Below are 22,923 nucleotides of genomic sequence, written 5' to 3'. Positions count from 1 at the left end.
AGCTACACATCAGTGGAACAAAGTAAGAAGAAAATAGAGAAGGAACTTAAGGCAACTGGAAGAAATCAAAAAGTTAGTTTAAAGGTTTTGTTAGCAGTCCTACAGTCACATGTGGGTCCAAACACATCATTTCCATGTGGATGAAGATGAACAAAAGACCAAGAAGTGCAAGAGTCAAAGAGATACCTGGAACACTCAACAAGGTTTGAATCACACACTGGTGTTCCCAATGCATGTTTGCCCTTGGTCAAGATATTCACACATATTATACCAACAGTCACATTGTAAATCTGATATGGTTAGTTTTAGAGAGGGCATGCAATTGTAAATAGATAAAATCAAGAACAGAAATGCGTGATTACATTTTCTACTCATACAATCACACATGATACAAGTACCAGGGGTTTGGATGTAAAAGCAGAAATGCAATTACAAGGGAAAAATTATAGACAGTTATAAGAGATTTGAAACCTGCTTCTTTAGTAGATATGCAGCTGATTCACTCAACAGCATATACTGCAGGTCCATAGCAAAGAGATCATTACTATAATTGCCATTTTAGCCATCTGTGTCAATCTAATATCTCCCAAAAATAGTGGAATGGTTTTACAATAGGTCACTTGGCTTCGCTGTTCTATATTTCCTGATCTAACATTCTCAATTTGGATTTATTCTTAATGTGACTATTTTCCATATTCGACCAATTAAACCTCTTATAATCAGAACTTCTTTAGTGACCTGAGCTGGTCTTCGATTACATCAAGATTTATACTGCATAATTTGGTTGCTTAGACCATTAAGACGGCAAATTTCATTTTGTCTGAAAAAAATTGAAGAGTTTATATGACATAACAAGTAATTTCCTCATGCGAAAATCATGAAACTTGAGTGACTGAACAAACAATAAGAGCAATACTTCAACTTCATAACCTGAAGCTGTGTAACAGAAATATTTTCTTTACATTATTCAAGTATGTTTTGATTAATCGTGGTGTAAAAATTGAGAGTTTATACTCTTTACAGTGTCTCTGTAAAGTGAGGAGAGGAAGAAGAGCTACTGAATATAGGTGGCACTAGCCGAGACCTTGTAGCATTAATCTTGAAAAAAGTTATCTGCCTGGCTCCATGCTTATTATTATTACATGAAGCCTGGCTGAAAGATACAGAGAATGAAAAATACAGGACATGAAAGAACTTTAGGTTTTTGTCAGGGAACAATCACTGGTTTTATGATGGATAACAAGTATGGTGACATTGAAGGTATGGGATCTTATGGAAATACCTGTAGACTATGTTTCCATGGTTCTGAGTTTGGAACATAACAACAGAGATAATACACAAACAATAAAGAATATTTCCATGATTAGAATGTAACAATATGCAAGGATAATTGCAGTTTTTAAAACGAAACAGTAATCTAGTTAAAGTTCTCTCAAAATGAAGCATTTTGGTTGGTTGCTCAAATTAAAATACAATGGAAGATTCAACTAAAGGTGAACAAAAATGGCACTTGCATGAAGCTTGAAAGGATTCTGCCCATAGATGGCAGAGCACGAGTTCTTTAATTAGAGAGAGAACTGTACCTCTCATTATGCCATATCGGAAGGCCTGAAGCAGATGGCAGACACATCCTTAAGATAGAGAGGCAAACACCTCCATCCAAGTTGCCATCTTGTGCTCTCTATCAATCATTTACTGAGCAAATCTTCAGGGTGCATTCTTTGTCTAGTGATAGTGGTTTAGGACAGAATTAAGTACTGCAATTTAGTAACAAAAATTATACTTTACGAAAAGAAAATCTAGCACTGTGCATGTAAAGCTGCCTTTGGCATTGACAATTATTTGCATGCTGTCAAAACAGGTACAATTAAGCTACACTCTCCAAAGAAAGATTTGTGAAATCTTTGTGAAATAAAGTTTTAATCTAATTATAATATTGAACCAGATGGGATACATAATCTTAGCTATAGTTTTGGGAAGGGTCAGAAAGCATAATATTGTAAAGGCTGGAAATAAGACGAGGAAACAGAGAATGCTGTAAACATTGAGCAAGTCTGGTCACATCTGTCTAGCCAACACAAGTTGCATTTAAGATTTGGAACCCTTTCTCAGAAGTGAAAGATGTTACAGGTATTTAAAATTAATGAAACATTTTCTTAAGAGAAAAAAAAAATCACACAATGGGAAGGTGGAGAGAGGGGGGGGGAGGGTTAGTGGGGGGAGTTAAAGAGCCATTGAATGTCCCCTGACATTAAGCCATGGAGGGCAAAGAGTGAAAACAAGTTCTCTCATGCAGACCTGTTTCTCTGCAGAAGATCTAGAAGTTTCTTCCTGGGCGAGAATCACTTCTCTCTCTGCAGTTATCTGCACACTCTCACGCAGAGCTTCTTCCAGCTCCTCAATTCTCTCGTCTTTCTGTTGCACTGATTCCTGGGAAAAAGCAGGAAAACTATGGAATATTATTCCAATGGATAACTGCAATAGATTGTTAGTACGTTCTCCGAACAATTCCATGGAGCAACTCTACTCATTAAAATATCAGGATCAAATCTGAAATGATAAAAAAAGGTAAATTATCACAATCTACCAAAAATATTATTTCATATGCATTAAACACAGCACTGATTAATGGTTCTGCCCTGGAATTTTCAACTTTCTACCGCTCATCTGTAAATGTAAGATGAGTATAAAGGTAAACCTGCAATTAAAAAAGGTTAAGAGAGGGCCAATTCAGTCTAAAGTATGGAACTGTTGGTTTATAGGCTAGACATTGAAAAATGGTACACATAAGACGAAAGTTAATCAAGTCATGAAACGGTAAGGATCTGTAGGCTCCTAATTTCTGAAAATGGTTCTTTTCACAACTATAAGTGAAAACAAAACAAAAACAAATAAAAGATACATAAGCTGTTGTTGGAACTGGCTGGTCACACAGGGACGCTGTGTGCTGGTTATCCAACATACAAATTGAATTTGACAGCAGGCTAGCAATTTAATTCACTAAAATCAACAGTGAACGTGTTATCCGTTGCAGTACTGAAGGACCAATTTTAAACCCATATGTGGAACCTGACAATGCAGGTATTTTCAGAGTTTTGCAGCACGTTGGTGAAACAAATATAGGCTTTTCGACAGACTATTTTTAAACTGAGATTTTTAATGCAGTCTAAAACAGAATGATAAAAGCAGAGAGATATTATGCAAACTTAGCACTAGTCAGCATTGTACTTTTGAAGAAAGGAGTGCAATTATGATTTCAAAGTCAAACCAAATTATGTGATGGAACAATTTTGTACTTTACGTGTGATAAATTTAATGAAATAGTTCATTTAGAACCTTATAATGTAATTTTGTATTTAAATTTAATGTTCAAAGAATATATATATATATCACATATATTTAAACTACCCTTAATATATACATTTTAAAAATGCTCATCAGCCTCATGCTGATCAGCCACACCAAATAACTAGTCAGAATGAAGCTATTCAGCCAGTGTCCATACTAACTCTTGGCTAGAGCAATCTAAAATAAATTTCACCATGCTACTTTCTCCCCATAGTCCTGCTTTAATTTTTTTAGGCCAACTCCTCTATCTCCTCATGAAGATTTAAATTGATGATTCACCTTCACTTAATTCCCAAACAAAGAAAAGTTACCATTTGCCCCATGAAAGCTCATCATAATTTAAAAAGGCCTTATTAAATTTCCTCTCACCATCTCTGCTGCAGTGGAACTACCTTGTAATTCACCTCATTACCTTACATTGGCTTGTGGGCATCCATCTTGATCTCTGGACACCATACATTCTCTATAGTGGGGTGCCCAAAATGTACACTGTACTCTGCAGCATAATGATTGCCTTGCAACAAATGTATTGTTCCTGGTCATCCTCATACTCCATAGTCCAGGATTTAAAAATGCAAAATACTACTGGCCTTTGAAATGGCAATATATACATCAGTGGTGGGCAACCGGAGGCCCGGGGCCCACATGCAGCCCCATTGGGTTCTGTGTTTGGCCTACGAGACATTTTGTTGACTGTTGCCCATGCACAGATTTGACACATTCCATGGGTTTCCATCTGCGTAGCTTTTTTCCTCCAGGTATAAGTGAGGTAATATGCACGTAGAGCAATGGCACGTGAAGTGAAGTGCGTGCACATTGACTGCGAGAGCAGTGCGCTCCCTCGGCATCCAATCAAGCGCAAATACTTATTTTGTTTTTACCACTTGAAGTTGATGACAGTTATATTAATATTTGAATGATTGAGTACTTTCTATAACTTAATATTTGGTGTGTATTAAATGTATTCATACTTATTCAAGGGTCATAGTTAGTGAACATGCCCAAGATGAAGGAGGGCCACCATTGCGGCCCACTGGCTAGCCTAGGCTGTCCATTACTGATCTACATACACCTATATTTTTACGGAATTGCGTATTTGAAATCTCTAATACCATACCTTTCAGCAATTCTAAGCGGATAATACCATGCTTTTTTCCTCCCAAATCATTATTTTTCGTACCAAACTGCATTAGCCAATCATCCCCTATTTCCATTAAACTATCCAAGTTCTCAAGGCTACTGCAATATTTTCTCACGTTTTTTTCCCCATTATCAGTAACTGTCAATAATGCTGCTTATATCCAAATCAAAATCATCTATACCAAGAACTGTGGTCGATGGTATTCATCATATTTTCAATCACACTTCCAACCAATCACCAATTTGAAACATAGACTCTTTATTTCCTCTCCTTCCAGCACCTTTCTATTTATGTTGCTACATTTCCTCTGAACACATCTATTCCATTACTTTTGTCCACCAGCCTCATCTTCAAAAGAACGCTTAAGTTTGCACAATCACACTGAAATAAATTATTTAAAGATGTGATTGCAGGATATTTCAAACTGAAGAATTACTTCAGATTCCATATGTCTTTGTACATTCAACACAGATGAAAAATGTTGCCGTTTGCTGTAGGACAGAAACATTCATGTTTTCATTAAAGGCGGTAAGCAATAATTGCTCACATTAAATCAATTAAAAATTAAGTTGCACACATTAAAATGTAGGTGTATTCCACATTGTGGACTAAACATATGGTAAACTCAGTTCTCAAGTGCACTTGTAGCATAAGACTTTGATTGCTTAGCTTAGTAGATTTATTTATGTGCTTATTTCTGTAAATTTTAAAGTGAATCCATGGAAAAGCTGTAAAATTTAAATAGGTAATAGGATGAATTATTATTTTTCCAGCAGCATGCTTTTCCTGTATTGAGAGTGTGAAGAATTGCACATTATTTATCAAAATGTCACCATGTTGAAATAATGCCATGCATTTCAATGCAATTTATTCTATCATGCTCTCTGCTAATAAAAAATGAAAACGATTTCCTAACACATATTTTTACACAAAACAGCACCCCCCCCCCCCTCCCCTTAATTTAGTGGTTGGAGTCTCTACAGTGTAGAGGACCATCATTTACATCCACAAGCTGATTTGCAACATTTCTGACTTTGTATATCAAAGTTATTTTCCACATTAAAGGTGATATATCCATATAAATTTACAACATATTGTGAATTGCTCGGTTATCAAAACAAAGCCCAAATTGATCCAAAGAAATGTTATTATACCTATCTGTGCGCACATCAAGGCAAGACGGTGGTTCTCGGAGACAGAGCATGTTTCCACTGCACACACACTGAGTGGCTAATTTCTGACTAAGGCTAATTTCATTAGTCATAATCTCTGTCAATCTTGGTTATAAAGTCGACAGGAGAATCATGATTCCAATTTCAAAACTTTCTATTTTTTGTACAAAAAATACCTGAGCAGATTGTGTGACCAATTCAATGTTTGCAAAGATTTCTCAATTTTTGAAAGCCGCATATTGGGCCTGGATCTTGCTATAAATGGCAAAGGAAAATCTGCTGCTGTTCAGGTCGCATACTGTTGCCCAGACTCATCAGTGGAGGCTTCTAGTCCTCCAGTGATCGTTTTAATGCGATGCCTTCTAAAATAAATTTGTGGTGTCTGAATAGGGCAAGCCACAGCAAGAGTCTTCAATCAATCATACTGAAGAATCCTCACTTTGCTGCAGAGTCTAAACCATTTAGTAAAACACAGGAAATGTAAGTTACATTTAAGTTACAGGAAGCAAAATAAAGATTGGAATATACAGAAGAGATTAAAAAAGTAATTAAGAGAGAAACTGGAAAAGTTTAAAAAAAATTAAATCAACTTAATTTTCTTCTGAGGGAATTATACTCCATGTTTGTTGAATTAATTTTTCAGGGCTACAGAGGTTGTGCACAAGCAATTATCTCTATTACGTTGTTAAAAACCCACTTGTCCCTGAATGCATAAACCCTAACATTTTCAACCGTTTTAATGTGGAACTAGTGTGAAATACAACAAGCTTGATGTTGTGTTATGCTTCTTCATGTAGCATAAGCTGCTTCCTTGATGTATACTCTGACAAAGGAAGGTTCAGACTTGGAGATAGATTTAACACATTTATTGAACAGTTAACAATTCTCCTACTTGAGTTCGACTCTCCTGCTAATCTTACTATAGTAACTCAGTCTAACTAACCAGTCTGCTCTAATCCATGCGGTGGGTGTGATGCTCTGATCTGCCCCTGTCTCTCTGAGTGTCGCATATGGAAAGAGAAAGACCATGTGTGCCCTGTCCTTTTATATGGATAGCCCCCTTGTAGTAGTGTCACCTCTGGGTGTGTGTTGACTGCCCATTGGTCGTGTCCTATCTTACTGGCCTATTGGTTGAATGTCTGTGTGTCATGGAGTCTCTGGTGCTCCCTCTAGTGTTTATTTAGTCTTAGTATATTTGCATTAACCCCTTGTGTATTTACAGTGATGCATATCACCACTTGAGGCATTACAGTACTGAGTCGATCACCCAGGACTGCACCGATGCACCCTAACTGCAACTTTGGACACCAGACGTTGTTGCCAGATATACACTGAAATAATGATGAGTGCTACCACATCAGGTCAGTCAAGTATGTGAAAATCAAAGAAAGATTCACATTGTTATTTGAGGTTCAAAATATATACTGTCAATATCACTAACCTCAGTTTCTCCCAATTCACTGCAATTTAGTTCCTACTGGATTTTGAAATTATTTAAAATCTGTTGCAATGAACAAAATGCATGAGAAATTGTCTGGAACTGTAGAGATATATTTGTGCAACATTTGTAATTTCACAATAGAAAATATAGTATACCTTGAAAAAATAAATTTAAAATTCTTCAGTGATCCAGTTCTACCATAAAAACTGTGCCAATTAGCCTAACATGCATTATTTTCCTCATTTAAGACAGCGAGCATTTTTGTTTCCATCTTTAACTACTGTAACAAGGTACATCTGCTCACTGTTCTCACGATCACAAATAAGGTGATCATGCTGTTTTTATACTTAAAAATGGGCTTTAAAAATTCCGATTGGCACTTAATGTCTGACTGTAGCTCAATCGTTCCCTGTAAAGTCTGATTAGATTATCTCTTTCTGCGATTAATATTTGTGGCACAGAAGCATTGGCTTGCATTTTGTGGTCAGCGGAGAATGAACAACATCAGCTGTTCAAAACACTTCCACTTGCCCACAGACTCTGTGGGGTTTTGCACTGGAACTTGTTGGAATTGGAAAATCATTTAATCACAGAATCATCTCGAGAGAATACACGATGTGTGTGAACAGGACAAAACTCTGTTGATCTCCTTAACCAATTAGATTGAAGAACTGGTAATGAGCAGTGCAGAGAGTCTGAACCAGGAAGTATAAGTTAGAATATTTCATTCAATGACAAATCAGGTTGAGAAAGCAAAATAATTATAGGGACAAAAAGATGGAATTAAGTAAAAGAGATAAGTGTCAAAGAAAAATAATATATATTTTCTTAATTTTTGAGATTTTCACAATTATGAAAAATAATTTTGAGTGTCAAAGATATTGTTGGCAATAATTGAGACTTAACACACCATTAAAAATTTACTTTCACTTGAGTTGGCAAGACCTAGGGTGGGATTCTCCAGCCACGTCCGCCCGGCAACCGGAGAATCCCGCCCGAGGCAATGGAGCTTTCCATTGTACGTAGCTCACCCGTGGAGTTCTTGTGGTGGGCGGGGCAGGAGAATCCAACCCCCTAGCCCTTTCTGGCAAATTTCATGGGTATCTATCATGTGGGTACAGGAACTTAGGACTGATCCATAAGTTTTAATGCAGTCACTTTACGAGATACTGGCGTAGCGAAGGTCCTGGAGGAATGGGCGACTATGACAGCAACTTCCTCATTTTGACTGCATATATGTGGTTGCCAGAAGTTGCTGTCTGCTTGATTCTTGAATAACAGTAAACACAGATAACCTCACCATTATTTTCATCGCAAGATCCAGCCCGAAATAAGTATAGCATTGCTATTATGAGATTGAAATGGGTGTACCTGTGGAGAAGCTAAAGAAGATATAGCTTTTATCCCCAATTGTTTTGACCGTTAGCTGTGAAAATCAGGATCCAGGTCTTGTTTACCCACACCATGTACAATACCTAACACGCACAAAGACAACTGGTGTGGGAAATCCCATCTGTCCATGTGCATTTTCACCTGTTATATGCTGGTACACTAAGCCACATCACGTACAAAACAAGCAGACTATGATTTTTGAACAGTTAAAATAAATTGTTTTGGCTCTGCTGGCAGTCTATCATGTGTGGAGTCTCAGCATCATGCTTTAGAGTTTCCAAACCTAGATACTGAGAAATTCCCATAGGTAAAATTTCAATTGGCCTGATTTTGAGTGCACACTCTATCTCAAATTTGATGCATCTCATTTACCTAAGTTAAGAGAGTTGAGGCCAAATTCATATATGCGGCAGAATGTTTATCAGTGTAAGCTATAAATAAACACACAGCACTGATAAGTTTCCTACTGTTTGTCCAGCTAGGACATTTCTACTTGTTAGGCTAATAGTTTGCATGGCTATCTGAAGTCAAAAGGTAAGAATTCCAGTGTCTAGCCAATCACTATCTCTGATTAATAAGGTGCTTATTAGCTAGTTGACCAGGCATCAATGATACTCTGAACTACTTGAAGGTTAGCTAATTTTTCATTGGTAATCATGCAGTCTTGGAGCCATCTCAACCCTCTTCCAGAATGTGATAATTATTTGTTGGTTATGCCTCTTTACAAAAATGTGAATGTAAACCACCAATCTCAATATCATTTCATATGCCTGCATGTGTCTTCTGTTGCAACTCCACTATATAAATGGCTAGTTATTTTTCTGTTAAGAATTAATAGAATAATCAGTTCCTTGAAGTAGATTCTATTACTGTTGATACATTCTTAATCTGTTAAAATTACTGCAGATTACCCATGTGTAGAATTTTCTCCAGATTTTGCATTTAACACCAGACAGCTTTGTATGTTGAAACATTTTCCATTTGTAACATCTGAATTTATGAAGTCAGCACTATTTACAAAGGGATAAATATCACTTTGTAGCTACCTCTGTGGAAGTCAATATTTGTACATTAGTTTGCTCTGCGCTGACTTTAATGACCTGTGCAAACTTGGCTTTTATAACCTTCCCGAGTTTTCCCCTCAGCTGCAGATTTCGTCAAATTAAATTCTTTCAACAATGGTACAGTTTTTCTCCTGAACAGCGGTTTAAAACTTTGGCTGTAGTTCAAAACACATTTCAGCAGCACATATGGAATTTATCCACTACTTAATAGAACCCCCACTGGTCAAGTGAAGACAAATACATACAAGCTCATCAGAGTTAACAATCCTGAAATATTAATATTTTAGTTAATAACTAGATAAATGCCAATTGGTTTCTAACAGCGAATCATTTAAAATGTGGCCACAGTGAATTTATATTCCATCGTATATTAATCGTTTATAGATGTTGGTTTAATCTTCCTTCATTGCTTTAGCATGTCACGTTTGGGACTAGGTTTATTTCCACTCCATATCAAGTGACAACGCAGAAAAAATATCCTTTTACAGAGAAGGGGCTGAGGTTGATTTTTAAATCCATTTAAAGCAAAATTAGATTGAAGAAGAATATTTGCTGCGAGAAATTTTTCTGATGTATCAATTCTCGTCTTCACCCTTAATCGGGACGGTAGCACAATGCGTAGCACTGTTGCTTCACAGAGCCAGGGACCCAGGTTCGATTCCCGGCTTGGGTCACTGTCTGTGCAGAGTCTGCACGTTCTCCTTGTGTCTGCGTGGGTTTCCTCCGGGTGCTCCGGTTTCCTCCCACAAGTCCCAAAAAGCGTGCTTGTTAGGTGAATTGGACATTCTGAATTCTCCCTCTGTGTAGGTGCCGGAGTGTGGTGACTAGGGGATTTTCACAGTAACTTAATTGCAGTGTTTAATGTAAGCCTACTTGTGACACTAATAAAGATTATTATTAATCTTGCATTGTCATTAAGCTAAACCATCTAATTTGATGTTCAGCTGTACCATCCATTGAGCTAATCTAACAGAGCTCAACTTTCAGTAATCTGTTCAAACTAACCTTAAACTATCACATTAGACAGCCAGAAATTAAACAATGCTGAAAACTGTGAGATCCCGCATTCTAAAATTTGCCAACATTAATTATTTTTATCCTCGTTTAAAAAGCAGTTGGCCTTTGTGGCATGCACTTTTTGAGAAGAAAACTGAATGAAGCCAATGCAAGCAATGAAAAGTGTGAAATTTGAGGATGAAACCAGCATTGCAAGCCCTACTGTCTGATCAACATATTTTAAACAGTGAAGAAAAACTCAAGTTCTATCATGACTGCCTAGCAGTTGAATATCTGCAAGCTAACACAAGTAGGCTGATTTGCGATGGAGAAAAAAAAAAGTTAATCATATCATACAAATGAAATGGAGCAGATATTAGCAGTGCTTAAGTCGGTAAATCAAGGACTGAAACTGAGAATGCTACAATTTGATACATTTTAAATCCAGATGTTTAAATCAAACATTAGCCAGGTACACACTTCTATTTTCTTGCCAAGTAACACATCTAAAATGTGCAAATCTATCACGCACTGAAACCAAAGCAACCTAGCATGACAGATGTTATATATATTATCATCAGATCTTGTAGTTTTCTGAGAATAATGTTGTCCACTGTGATTTAATCTCACTAATTCAGACTGATTCATGGTTTGCCAGGTTGTAGCCAATGTGGCTCAAGTGGGAAAAGGTCCTCTGAACCACCTTCCTATATCAACATTACATTAATGATCTGCATGGAAATTCTCTCCAATATCTACAATTGGCTTCACTATAGGAAACAAAAAATGGGATTAGGATTGGCAGCTCAGGTGCCTTTCATGTGGCACTGTATCTTTCTGTGATTCTGTGGAAATATAAATATCAGCGAGTGACGTTAAAAGAACAATGAACAGTCCAGCACAGAAATAGGACCTTCAGCCCTCCAAGCCTGCGCTGATCATGATGCCTGTCTAAACTAAAGCCTTCTGCACTTCCGGAGTTCGTATCCCTCTATTCCCATCCTATTCATGTATTTGTCAAAGATGCCTCTTAAACACTGCTATTGTACCTGCTTCCACAACCTCCCTCCGGCAGCACGTTCCAGGCACTCGCCACCCTCTGTGTAAAAAAACAACTTGCCTCGCATATCTCCTTTAAACTTTCCCCCTCTTCCTCAACCCTTAAAACTATGTGCCCTTGTACTGACTTTCCACCCTGCGAGAAAGCGTCTCACAATCCACTCTATCCATGCAACTCATAATTTTGTAAACCTCTTTTCAGGTCACCCCTCAACCTCCGTCGTTCCAGGGAAAACAATCCGAGTTTATCCAGCCTCTCCTCATAGCTAATACCCTCCAGACCAGGCAATATCCTGGTAAACCTATTATGTTCCCTCGCGGAAGCATCCATATCCTTCTAGTAATGTGGCGAACAGAAGTGTACCCAGTATTCCAAATGTGGCCTAACTAAGGTTCTGTACAGCTGCAGCATGACTTGCCAATGTTTATATCCAATGCCCTGACCGATGAAGGCAAGTCTGCCGTATACCTTCTTGACTACCTTATCCACCTGCGTTGCCACTTTCAGTGATCTGTGGACCTGTAGTTCCAGATCTCTTTGCCTGCCAATACTCCAAGGGTTCTGCCTTTTACTGTATAATTCCTACCTGTGTTGGGCCTTCCAAAATGCATCACCTCATATTTGTCCGGATTAATCTCCATCTGCCATTTCTTCGCCCAAGTCTCCAACTGATCTAGATCCTGCTGTATCCTCTGACAATCTTCTTCACTATCCACAACTCCACCAATCTTTGTGTCGTCCGCAAACTTACTAAACAGACCTGCCACATATTCTCCAAATCATTTATGAAATGATTAGTAAACAAATGAATAGTAGACTATAATGGGCCAAATTTTGCCTGAGGGGTCAACTTGCACAGAAATTGAGGATTCAGTCCAACTTATCTGAAGAACATTTCCATACTGCAGTCACAAATAAAAGACTAGTAAACGAACAGTATCCAGGACACTCCCACTCTGGCTGCCCTGCCTCAATACAAAGGAATTCATCAGTCAATGTTACAAGTTTTCTGATTTTCCTCTTTCTACTTCACTAAATAAGGCCATCAGTGGAAAATCGTTTCTAATTTGCTGTTTTAACATTTTGACCTAATAGTTTTCAAGTTCTATCTACTGATACATAAAAGTCAAGCAAAAGTACATTAAATATCCTCAGAGTTCTCTGTTATTTTGAAGACCTTGTTCCTGAACTCATTTCCAACTGTGCACCAATATCCAATGACATTTCCTAGCTCAAGCACCGTGGACATGCCATGGAACATCAGATTAGCAAATAATGATGGTTCCCAGAATAACTCAGTTTTATAACTACTGAGCGACACAAATAAATTCTTGGTCTTTGCAGAGAGCAGAGGCGGAATGCCTTGACATCTAACTTTTGAAAAATACCCAATGGCGCACCTTAGCCTTGGGTTTCCTGGCGACGTGGGGCGGATTCAATGGGAAATCCCATTGACAGCGGCGGGACCAGAGGAATCCGCCGCTGGCCAACCTCCCATCGCCAGGAAATATGCCATGGGGAGACCAAAGAGTCTCGCGCAGATGTTTAATTTTCTTCACAACGCTTTGAAAATGTAAGCTATGTATTTGATTAAATTGGTCTGAGTGGGCATTAGATACTTCAATTTAGGTAAGTTTGTGTATAAAGAAAAATTTGCTCATAATTATTACTACTTTCTTTGGGTGAGATCTCTAATCTATGTACAGACACAATATTCCCTGCACATCTTGAAGTTTTAAATGTACATTTTGAATTCAAGGTGCACATATAGAGAGAAGGTGAAAAGCACTTGAGGCAGACTGAAAATCTTACATAAGATGGAAGATCATTCAAACCCACCTCCATCTGTTGAGAGTTATCTGTCAAGTTGTCTTCCCGTTTGCGAGCTTCCTCCAATAATTGTGCATTCTTCTTCTTTTCCATCTGCTCTTTGTGTTTCAAGTTGGCGACTTTTTTATTCTGATCCTTTACTTGTCTGAGAATTTCAAATAGGAATCACTCAAATAATATAAGTTAGTGATAAAATGCTACCTTATTTTAGCCTTAAGCTTACACACACCCACCCACCCCCTACCCACCCAACACCCACAAAATTTCAAAAATTATACTGAATTACACCAGTTGCTTTGACAAATTTTGAAGGGCATTGCAGCTGTTTCGCCACATTCATCATCATGGCACCAAGAATACCCGCTAAGACCAAAACCTCAGGCAGAGTGTCATTTTCATGTTCAAATACATGCATTATAATCTTTAGCGCATTATAATCTTTATGCTCGATGCATTTAAGGACATACAGTCTAACTGTTATTCTTATCATACTAAATAACGAACAGAATATTCTGAGCAATTCACAGATGATGAACATTCTTAATTCTCGTTAATTAACTGGAATTTAGATACCCTTTAAGGAGTTCACACTACTGCACTGCATTTGACAAAGTCCTCCAATACTATAAATGGAGGAATAAATTGGTGTATTTGCCTGTGTGAACAAACAGCATTTGGATTTTCCTCCACTTGATACTGTTATTTAATAATGTGTCAGTTAGACGAAAAAGGCTTGAGAGTCAATTAATTATTGCATTTAAGCAAATATACCACAAAGTGAATATGCACTGTTATAACCATTCTCAAGGGCAATTGGGATAGGCAATAAATGCTGGCTTTGTCAGCAATGTTCACATCCCAAGGACAAACTTTTTAAAATTATAAAAAGAAATACAATAAGCCCAGTGTCTGTGTTTGCACATGGCAAGTTCAGAGTTGTGGTTTCGAGTTGCACATCTATGTTGCCCAACCATGAACAAAAACACACAGCTCTTTAAAGTTGGAACTTCAGTCGCAACAAACTGATAATTCTATCTTTTTTTGTGAATGGACTTGCACCACTTCAAGTAAATGTTCTTATATGGACTAGATCCATGCAGACGTTCTTGTAATCTTTTGTTCACCAAATAGCAATGTGTAACACTGAGACTGCACAATGCTTCTCTTGTCAAACCTTCACTATATTTCAAGCAAATTTAGAGTTTTCCAATAAACAAATTTGCGCGATCCATACTGCATCAAAATAAAGAAATGTTGTACGTAGCTATGTAAGTTTATCTGTTCACAATAAAACTGAACAACATAAATACATAGAAGATAGGAGCAGGAGGAGGCCTTTTGGCCCTTCGAGCCTGCTCCACCATTCATCACGATCATGGCTTATCATCCAACTCAATAGCCTAATCCTGCTTTCTCCCCTTAGCCTTTGATCCCATTCTCCCCAAAGGCTTTGGGGGGAAAGCAGGATTAGGCTAGAGTTGGATGATCAGCATGGTGATCATTGGATGAACCTATAAACATTTAAAGAAATCTCTGACTAAATTTGCCAAATCTCCAAACCATACATTAGACTTCACATTCACCTCTTAAACAGTCCTACCACCCTATACCCACAAAACATTTGACACATTTATGTTGTGCGGCAAAACTAAACTGAAGAAAATTCTTTTAAGTCTGAGTGAGTAGATAAAAGTTATGTAACACAATGGTTTGAATCATGAACCATTTGTACAAGATTCATTTATGTATTTAATTATTAGCATAAATACTATTTTTACAAATCGATACAGAAATATAAAGTAAGGCTTAATCCAGTGTGGTAAAATTTCATATCAGCAGTAAATTCGTGAAAGAAAACATATTAAAAGTTTTTTCACTAGTTTTTGGACTACTTAAGTGATAGCATCTAAGTGAGGCACAAAAGTTATTCTACTTTTAAATAGGAAACTTCAAAAAGTGTGCATGTTTTTTCTTTTACAATCTTGCCATCATTAGTGTGTGGTTGACCAGAGAAAAAGTTTCCCTTTCACCATGCACTTCAAGACTGTAAAGAATTTCCACTACATACAACAAAAAGCAAAGTCCTTTCGACAGAATTAAACGCCTTGGCAAGGCCATAGAATAGCCATCAATCGAGCCATCAACTTGCTTACTAACCCACATTTTAAAAAGATTTAAAGTACCCAATTAATTTTGTTTCCCCAATTAAGGTGCAATAAAAAGAGTGCCAATCCACCTACCCTGCACATCTTTGGGCTGTGGGCATCAGACACACGCAGACGCGGGGAGAATGAAGAAACTCCACACAGTGACCGGGGGGCCGGGATTGAACCCAGGTCCTCGGCGCCATGAGGCAGCTGTGCTAACCACTGCATCACCGTGCCGCCCTCTAACCCACTTTTAACTAGAAATAGATTTCAGCTCAAATTGCAATGGATATTAAGAAATTTCATCATTATCATGTCCAATTACGTTTTCAAAAACGTAACGCGAAATACATATTTTTGGGGACTTTAATGCTTATTCAAGACACGCAACACCAACAGGATAAATTTGAAGCACTGAATAGGTAAATTGGTGGACTACAATCTTTTCTCAAATGGTCTAAATTTGATTATAACTTAGTTTCCCAAGGTTTGCTCAAGGATAAGTTGGGTAGGCTTCAAATAAACACATATTTTCTATTCACATAATCATTATCCTACACGAACAAGCTATCAAAGTTACTGGAATGTTTGAGGATGTAGTTAACTAAGATTGTATAATAAAAATCACAGCTCAGTTTCTGAATTATTGCAACAAAATCTCATCAGCTTAATTGGCATGATTTATCGTGGAAGCATGGTCTACCCCAAGGAGGGTTGGGAGCCCTGAAGCAGTTCTGATTTCCAGTTTATTGGCATGCTATGTAGCCTGGCACAGAATACAGCCATCACTTAACTGTAACACAAACAAAGTGCATATATTCATCCCAAGTTCAACAAGCATAAAGTGTTGACAGAAATTCCTGCCATAAGTATTACTTCTAAAAATCAAAGGAACTTCTGTTAAGAGAGTCTTCAACAAGAGATAAATAGTTTCTGTGTATTGTATGAGCGGTTGGATGACCGGAATATCAAAATTTAAACTACAGAGGGGAGCACGGCGGCGCAGTGGTTAGCACTGGGACTGCAGCGCTGAGGACCTGGGTTTGAATCCCGGCCCTGGATCACTGCCCGTGTGGAGTTTGCACATTCTCCCCGTGTCTGCGTGGGTTTCAACCCCATAACCCAAAGTGTGTAGGTTAGGTGGATTGGCCACGAAATTGCCCCTTAATTGGGAAAAAAATAATTGGGTACTCTAAATTAAAAAAAAACTTTAACTACAGTGATGTCCTAAGAGACAGACTTGTAGAAGTATGGAATCTGTAGCCAGGCACACCTCCAATGCTCTGACAGAGAAATTAGACAACATTCTTTGGTCCTTTTTGTTTTGTGTCTTGTTTTATTGTTTTTTATAAATTCAGAGTACCCGGTTCATTTTTTCCAATTAAGGAGCAATTTAGCGTGGCCAATCCACCTACCCTGCATATCGCTGGGGTGTGGGGGCGAAACCCACGCAAACATGGGGAGAATGTGCAAACTCCACACGGACAGTGACCCAGAGCCGGGATCGAACCTGGGACCTCGGCGTCGTGATTCTTTGGTCCTTGAGGCTCAAGAAATAGGTTTCCATGCAAGGACATTTTCTAAACTTTTATAAGAAACCCGACTTCTATTAGTGGAGTGTCTTGAGAATTCCCTAATATAAACTCCCTCCATTCACGAAGGTCAACTACTTACCATTTGGAAAACCAACTTCCCTTCTCACTATCCCATAACATCTGAAGAATAACAAATAAATATAAGATTTTCAGGATACCCCCAAAAATTCTTTAAGTTCTTAATAGCAATAATCAAGATGGAACTATTATGCTTGAAGTTAGGGTTTTGCACCTTTGTGGGACAAAGAAAGTTGGATTTTCTCCCAAGTTCCTTTGAATTCCCCTAACTGTGCAAGAGAACTGCAAGCAATTTGCTCCTATAGATTCCACCAAGGGTACTCTAAATCAGGCTCTAGTTGATGTCCAATGGTGTTGCCATTATGACTGCAAACTTACAAAGTAGAAATATTCAACCTCAATTCAGTATTCTCATAGCAGTGTCACAGAAGACCTCAGATATTTTGGTACATCTTGTATTTATTTTTAAAAATCAACATTTTGTCCTATCCACATCCTCTGTCACACTTTTCCATGGTCAATCATCATTCAACAAGCTGCATAGTAATATAAAGCAAGTTGCCTCACACAAAAGCGATTTCTAATGGGGCAGGAAAGTACAATTTTCCAGTTTGACAGACTAGTATGTCTCTTACATTATGGTGTGCAACTAACAACTACAATGATGGAAAGAAACGCATCAGCAAAAACATTGAAAGGTTGTTTTCCCATAACGGGTCACATAGGAGTTGCATTTAGATTCGGGACCACATTCTTGTGAGCGCAGCCATGTCCCAGGAGCTGAGGTTCCAGACACCCAAAGGAGAGTTGGTGAAATGGTCCTCGCTGAGCCCCATGCTGATGACTGGACTCTGGTCGTGGCCACAGGAAGCTAGTTGGAAAAACAGCAGAGGATCATATGACTGAGAAGCCAGGTGTGCAGTTTTGCACAAACTGTGGAGTGGTCCATGCATGCTGTAGGTTGTGCCACGTCCCAGGCATATGAACACATTGCTTTCTCCATGGAGAAGTTGGCAACTGTTATATTTCTATGTTGCTGCAAAGAGAAAATGTATTGAGGTGCCCACAGTAGTTAGCATTGTTGCTTCACAGTGCCAGGGACTTGGGTCACTGTGTGGAGCCTGCACGTTCTCCCCGTGTCTGTGTGTGTTTGCTCCAGGTGCTCCGGTTTCCTCCCGCAAATTCCCAAAGGCGTGCTTGTTAGGTGAATTGGACATACCGAATTCTCCCTCAGTGTACCCGAACAGGCGCCAGAGTGTGGCGACTAAGGGATTTTCATCGTAACTTCATTGCAGTGATAATGCAAGCCTACTTGTGACACTTTTAAAGATTGTTATTATTAGTATTAATGCAATGGAGGGAAATCAGCAGGAAAAGGTGGGAGAAACAAAGATCAGATATATTGTTCATTACCGGGTACAATTCCGACCTCGGGTGACTATCTATGTGGAGTGTGTATGTTCTCCCCGTGTCTAGGTGGGTTTCTCCCAGGTGCTCCGGTTTCCTCCCATAGTCCAAGATGTGCAGGCTAGGTGAATTGGCCATGCTAAATTGCCCCTTAGTGTAGAGTTGTAGGAATAGGGCAGGGGATTGGGCCTCAGTAGGGTGTTTTTTCAAAAGGGTCGATGCAGACGCGATGGGCCAAAAGGCCTTCTGCACTGTAGGATTCTATGATTCAAATGGTTCATTGTATGGCTCAGTGTCAAATGTTTGTTCTCTAGCACTCCTATGAAATTCCTTGGGATATTGTACTATGTTAAAAGTGCTACCTATGTACAAGTATTTTTTTAAAAGTTGAATTAGGATAGCAAACAAAGTCTCTGTGTGTAAAGTAAAAAAGGGGAGTGCATGCAAAAGAAGGACACTGGTCGAGGATGCAGCCTCTCACAATTGACATTTGTACAGAACAAGTGGGTGGAAGCTGAAGGTGGAATTGAATGACAAGGGGGAGGGGATGATGAAAGGGTGGGGAGGAAAGGATAAATGGATTCATCAGGTAGCTTGATGGGATGAAGGTATAGTAGGAAGGAGGTGGATATTGAGAACTCGAGTAGGCAAGAAGTTAAATAGGAGTGAGAGGTAGAGGGTGAAGTATTTGTGATGGGTGCGAAAATGAAAGGAAAGATACTGAGAGCCACATTTCCTCCCATCCTTAACACAAACTGCAGTTGTAGATGGCTCAGAAGGACAAGGTCAGGGCAGAGGCGCAGAGAAGAAAAAGAAACAGAAAGAACCAGAAAAGGAGAGACAGAATAAAACAGCAAGGCGACAACAGAAACAGGTAAGCAGGAGCCTGCATTCTCTGACTTGCTATGTCCAACACCATAGGATATTAATTAGTACTACATTAAAAGCTATTAAAAATTTCCTGTAAATTTTTTCCATTGTAAATTCTACACTCGCAGGAGAGTGTAATAATGGTGTGACATGCTTGCGTAACTGTTTCCATTATAAACCTGGGTGTAAGAATTTATGATGGAAATATAAAAATAAGAATATAATGTATGACTTTGAATAGAGGAGGCATTGCTTATGCATGCCCTGGAGCAACTGATCTGAACTTGAGTCCCGTTTCACCTCCACCATGGAGGTACACTTTGTCATGTGCAATGCCACAGAAGATCAAGTAGCTCATAAATGTTGTTTCGCAACATTGTTTTTGTTTTCATTTTAAAGTTGATTCACATGTCTTTCAACTGCTGCATTTTGCTGTAGTGGGTTGGTTTATGTCAAGAAAAGTGCCAAAGCAGCCCAAAGCGACTTACTCTTATTTTTCCCCGTTTTCCCCTGAGCAGGACCCATTCCTTGACTTGGCAACTGTCCTGCGGTACTGCTGATATCCGGAACTTGGTTTGCGAGCGTTGCTGATTGTCCTACTAAGCACCATGGAGGTACTAATGCGACTGCTAGGCAGCAGCCAGATTTCTGAAGAAATCAGCAAAGTGATGGACATGAAAAAGATTTCCTTCAAACCAACACATACTTTGTCCAATAAAGATAAATGATCCACACAAAGAAATCCAGTTCTATTATTTAGTAGTTCAATAGCATAAATGCATAAATGTCCAGTGTATACTTTTTGTCATACATATGGAATCTCAATGTTGATGTGTGCGCAGAACAAAATACAAACTGTCTTATGGAGGATTTCCCAAAAAAGGACAGCTAATCTAATTGAGAATTAGCTTGGTGTAAAGATGAAAGAGTACTAATGAGCAACGTACTAATGAGCAGCGTATTATGAGCAAGAAAATAAGAGTGAAGTTGGTTGAACTTCCACAGGACCAGTGGTTGGTCCGTATAATCTCTGAACTACATCAATGAACTGGATACCAAAACTAATTACAAGCTTATCCAATTTGCAAACTACACTCAAACAGGGAGTGTGATGAAATAGTGAATTAAGTTACAGGTTTAGATCCACCATGCCAGTAAGCAGACAAATGCAAAATGAAATTTAACACTGGTAAGTACTGCACATTGGTCAAAAAAAGTACACAGCAGTGTAACAAAGCATTTCTCTCCAGGATAATGATACTGGCTTTACTGAAACAGTACACAAGAGGTTTAAAACCAGCTTCACTCATAGAAATCATGTTCCACCTTAACCTGATACAATTGATTTCCGTCTGTTCCTGATATTCAAAAGGGTGGGCCTAGTGATTGAATTCAAACACAAACATCTGTTTGGTGTGTTTGGCAGCTTTTCTGAATTAAAGAGTTATTTAAATCTTCTTGGTTGACTCAGACACTTTTTTTTTGTAGTTTTTTTCAAAAGCTGTCTTATTCAAACCAGAAAGTCTGTTTGAAGCTTCAGCTGAGAAGAAAGATAGCCAGGGCGGTGAGCTTTGATAGCCAGTCAGAAACAGAAGCAAACTGTTTTGCAAAAAATATTGCTACAACATAGTTTAGAACAGCAGTCGTAAATTATCCATACTCTACTTCTACCAAAGCTGGTTGAGCATATTAATTACTGTAAAAAAAATCATGTTGCTAATACTCACTTGTTCCTTCACTATTAAATGAAAATGAATTGCCATTAAAGCCCAAATGAAAGTTAATTGCAGTCAGTCATCTTCCTTGTGGTGGTAAACTAATTAAAGAGCAGTAGCTGACAAACTAAAGACAGTTCAGTGTTCAATCGCTGGGTTTGCCTACCTAGAATGAAAATGTTCACTGGGGAACAGAGTGCTCGAGCTCATCCACACATCAGTCTGAGACAAGCTGGCTAAAAATGTGTCGAATTAAAAAACATGTTTCATAAAACATAACGATAAGTACACAATAAATGAAGGAAGAGGGAGATTTCGAATGGAACCTGTAAGAAAGTGTGCAATTATCAATTTCAATGTCCAGAAAAAGTGACTATGTAATTATAAATGTAAATAGAATGCAGTGTTGTAAAGCAGAACAGCAGATTATAATGATTCCGAGGTTGTTATGCATTTACATTGCACTTGCCAGGCCTCACTTGGAGTATCATATTTAATTCTGGTCATAATGTCAGAAATAAAAGGGAGGGTCATGAATTTAAATTGGTGAAAAGAAAATTCAAGTAGAAGTGCTAAATGTTTGTAACACTCTGCCAAGCGTGTAGCAATAAGAAAATGTGACAGTTGTTCAAATGAAGCTGGCTGCAAGAATTAATTTGTTTTCACATTGACATTATGTGCAAATAGCCTCAAAGCGGCACAGCTCTTTTGTACCACTTGAGAATGCAGCACTGCTCTATGTCATGTCATCACAAGGATATTTTGCGTGAACGGACATCACGGGGCTGGATTCTCCGGTCGCCCAGGCTGTGGGTTTCTCAGCAGTGCACCATTCGCTGGCAGTGGAATTTTTCCACTCCCGTTGCTTGTCAACGGGATTTGCCATTGATTCCACCCCACACTGCCAGGAAACCTGCGGGCGGGAGTGCGCTGCCGGTGGGAACAGAGAATCCCAACGGCCAGAAAATTCCAACCCAGAACCCAAAGTGACTTTGCATTGCATTCTGTGTCCATAATGACATACATCAGGGTTCAAAATACACAGGGCGCGATCGAATGGCTACTCTGCGTTCGAAAAGCACCTCGGAGACCCCAGGCGAGCGCCGTTCAGTACTGGTCTTCACAAATGGGGACCAGGTGGAACGGCACTCGTGGGGGTCTCGCAGAGGATCGGAGGCCCCAAGGTGCATGCCCTTTGACAAGGGCGGTACCTTGGCACTGACAGCCTGGCACCCTGGCAGTGCCACCTGGGTGCCAGCCTGTGAGCGGAACTCCTCAGTGCACAAAATGGGGCTCCGTGCGGCCTTGGTTGTGAGTTTCCTGCTGAGGCCCCCTATCTAACTGGGATGCCAGTTTATAGTGTTGTGTTTCTCAGCGCTGTGAGCGCCGGGAAACACGTGGCTAAACGCGCTCGTTATGGGATTTTGTTCCCATTTAGTTAAATCCAGTCAGGTGGATTTTCCCTCAATAGCCCCAAAATTGGCCATAAACATCAATCACAGGGGCAACCAACAAAAGAAAAGTTGCTCCCGGCCTTGGGAGAGGCAGAATCTGTGAGAAATTGCTCCTCCAATCACAGATTATGTCTCTTCCATATTGCTGTTCCAGCTCTTCCAATCACAGCTTCCCTCACCCTCCCTCCTGACCTTGTCTCTTCCTCCAGCAACAGAGAACGGGATTTAATGAAATGGGAACAAAGTCCCATAATGAGAGCGTTTAGCCCGGCG

General features: G+C 39.0%; 1 protein-coding gene across 9 annotated transcripts in view; it reads right to left on the bottom strand.

Moving 5' to 3' along the window:
- The window catches only part of LOC140388384 (ERC protein 2), a 1,175,365-nt gene that overhangs the window by 491,646 nt on the left and 660,796 nt on the right, over positions 1-22,923 (bottom strand). For 8 of the 9 annotated variants that reach the window (XM_072472461.1, XM_072472462.1, XM_072472470.1 and 5 more), the window contains 2 exons: positions 13,454-13,589; positions 2,299-2,430 (listed from right to left, as the gene is read on the bottom strand). In XM_072472461.1, the coding sequence (XP_072328562.1) occupies positions 2,299-2,430; positions 13,454-13,589 (268 nt within the window). The remainder of the gene's footprint in view (positions 1-2,298; positions 2,431-13,453; positions 13,590-22,923) is intronic. The other variant, XM_072472469.1, reaches the window with a different exon arrangement.

The sequence above is a fragment of the Scyliorhinus torazame genome, chromosome 13 (genome assembly GCF_047496885.1).
Source record: "Scyliorhinus torazame isolate Kashiwa2021f chromosome 13, sScyTor2.1, whole genome shotgun sequence".
Lineage (NCBI taxonomy): Eukaryota > Metazoa > Chordata > Chondrichthyes > Carcharhiniformes > Scyliorhinidae > Scyliorhinus > Scyliorhinus torazame.
This window is presented reverse-complemented; position numbering and strand designations above follow the sequence as displayed.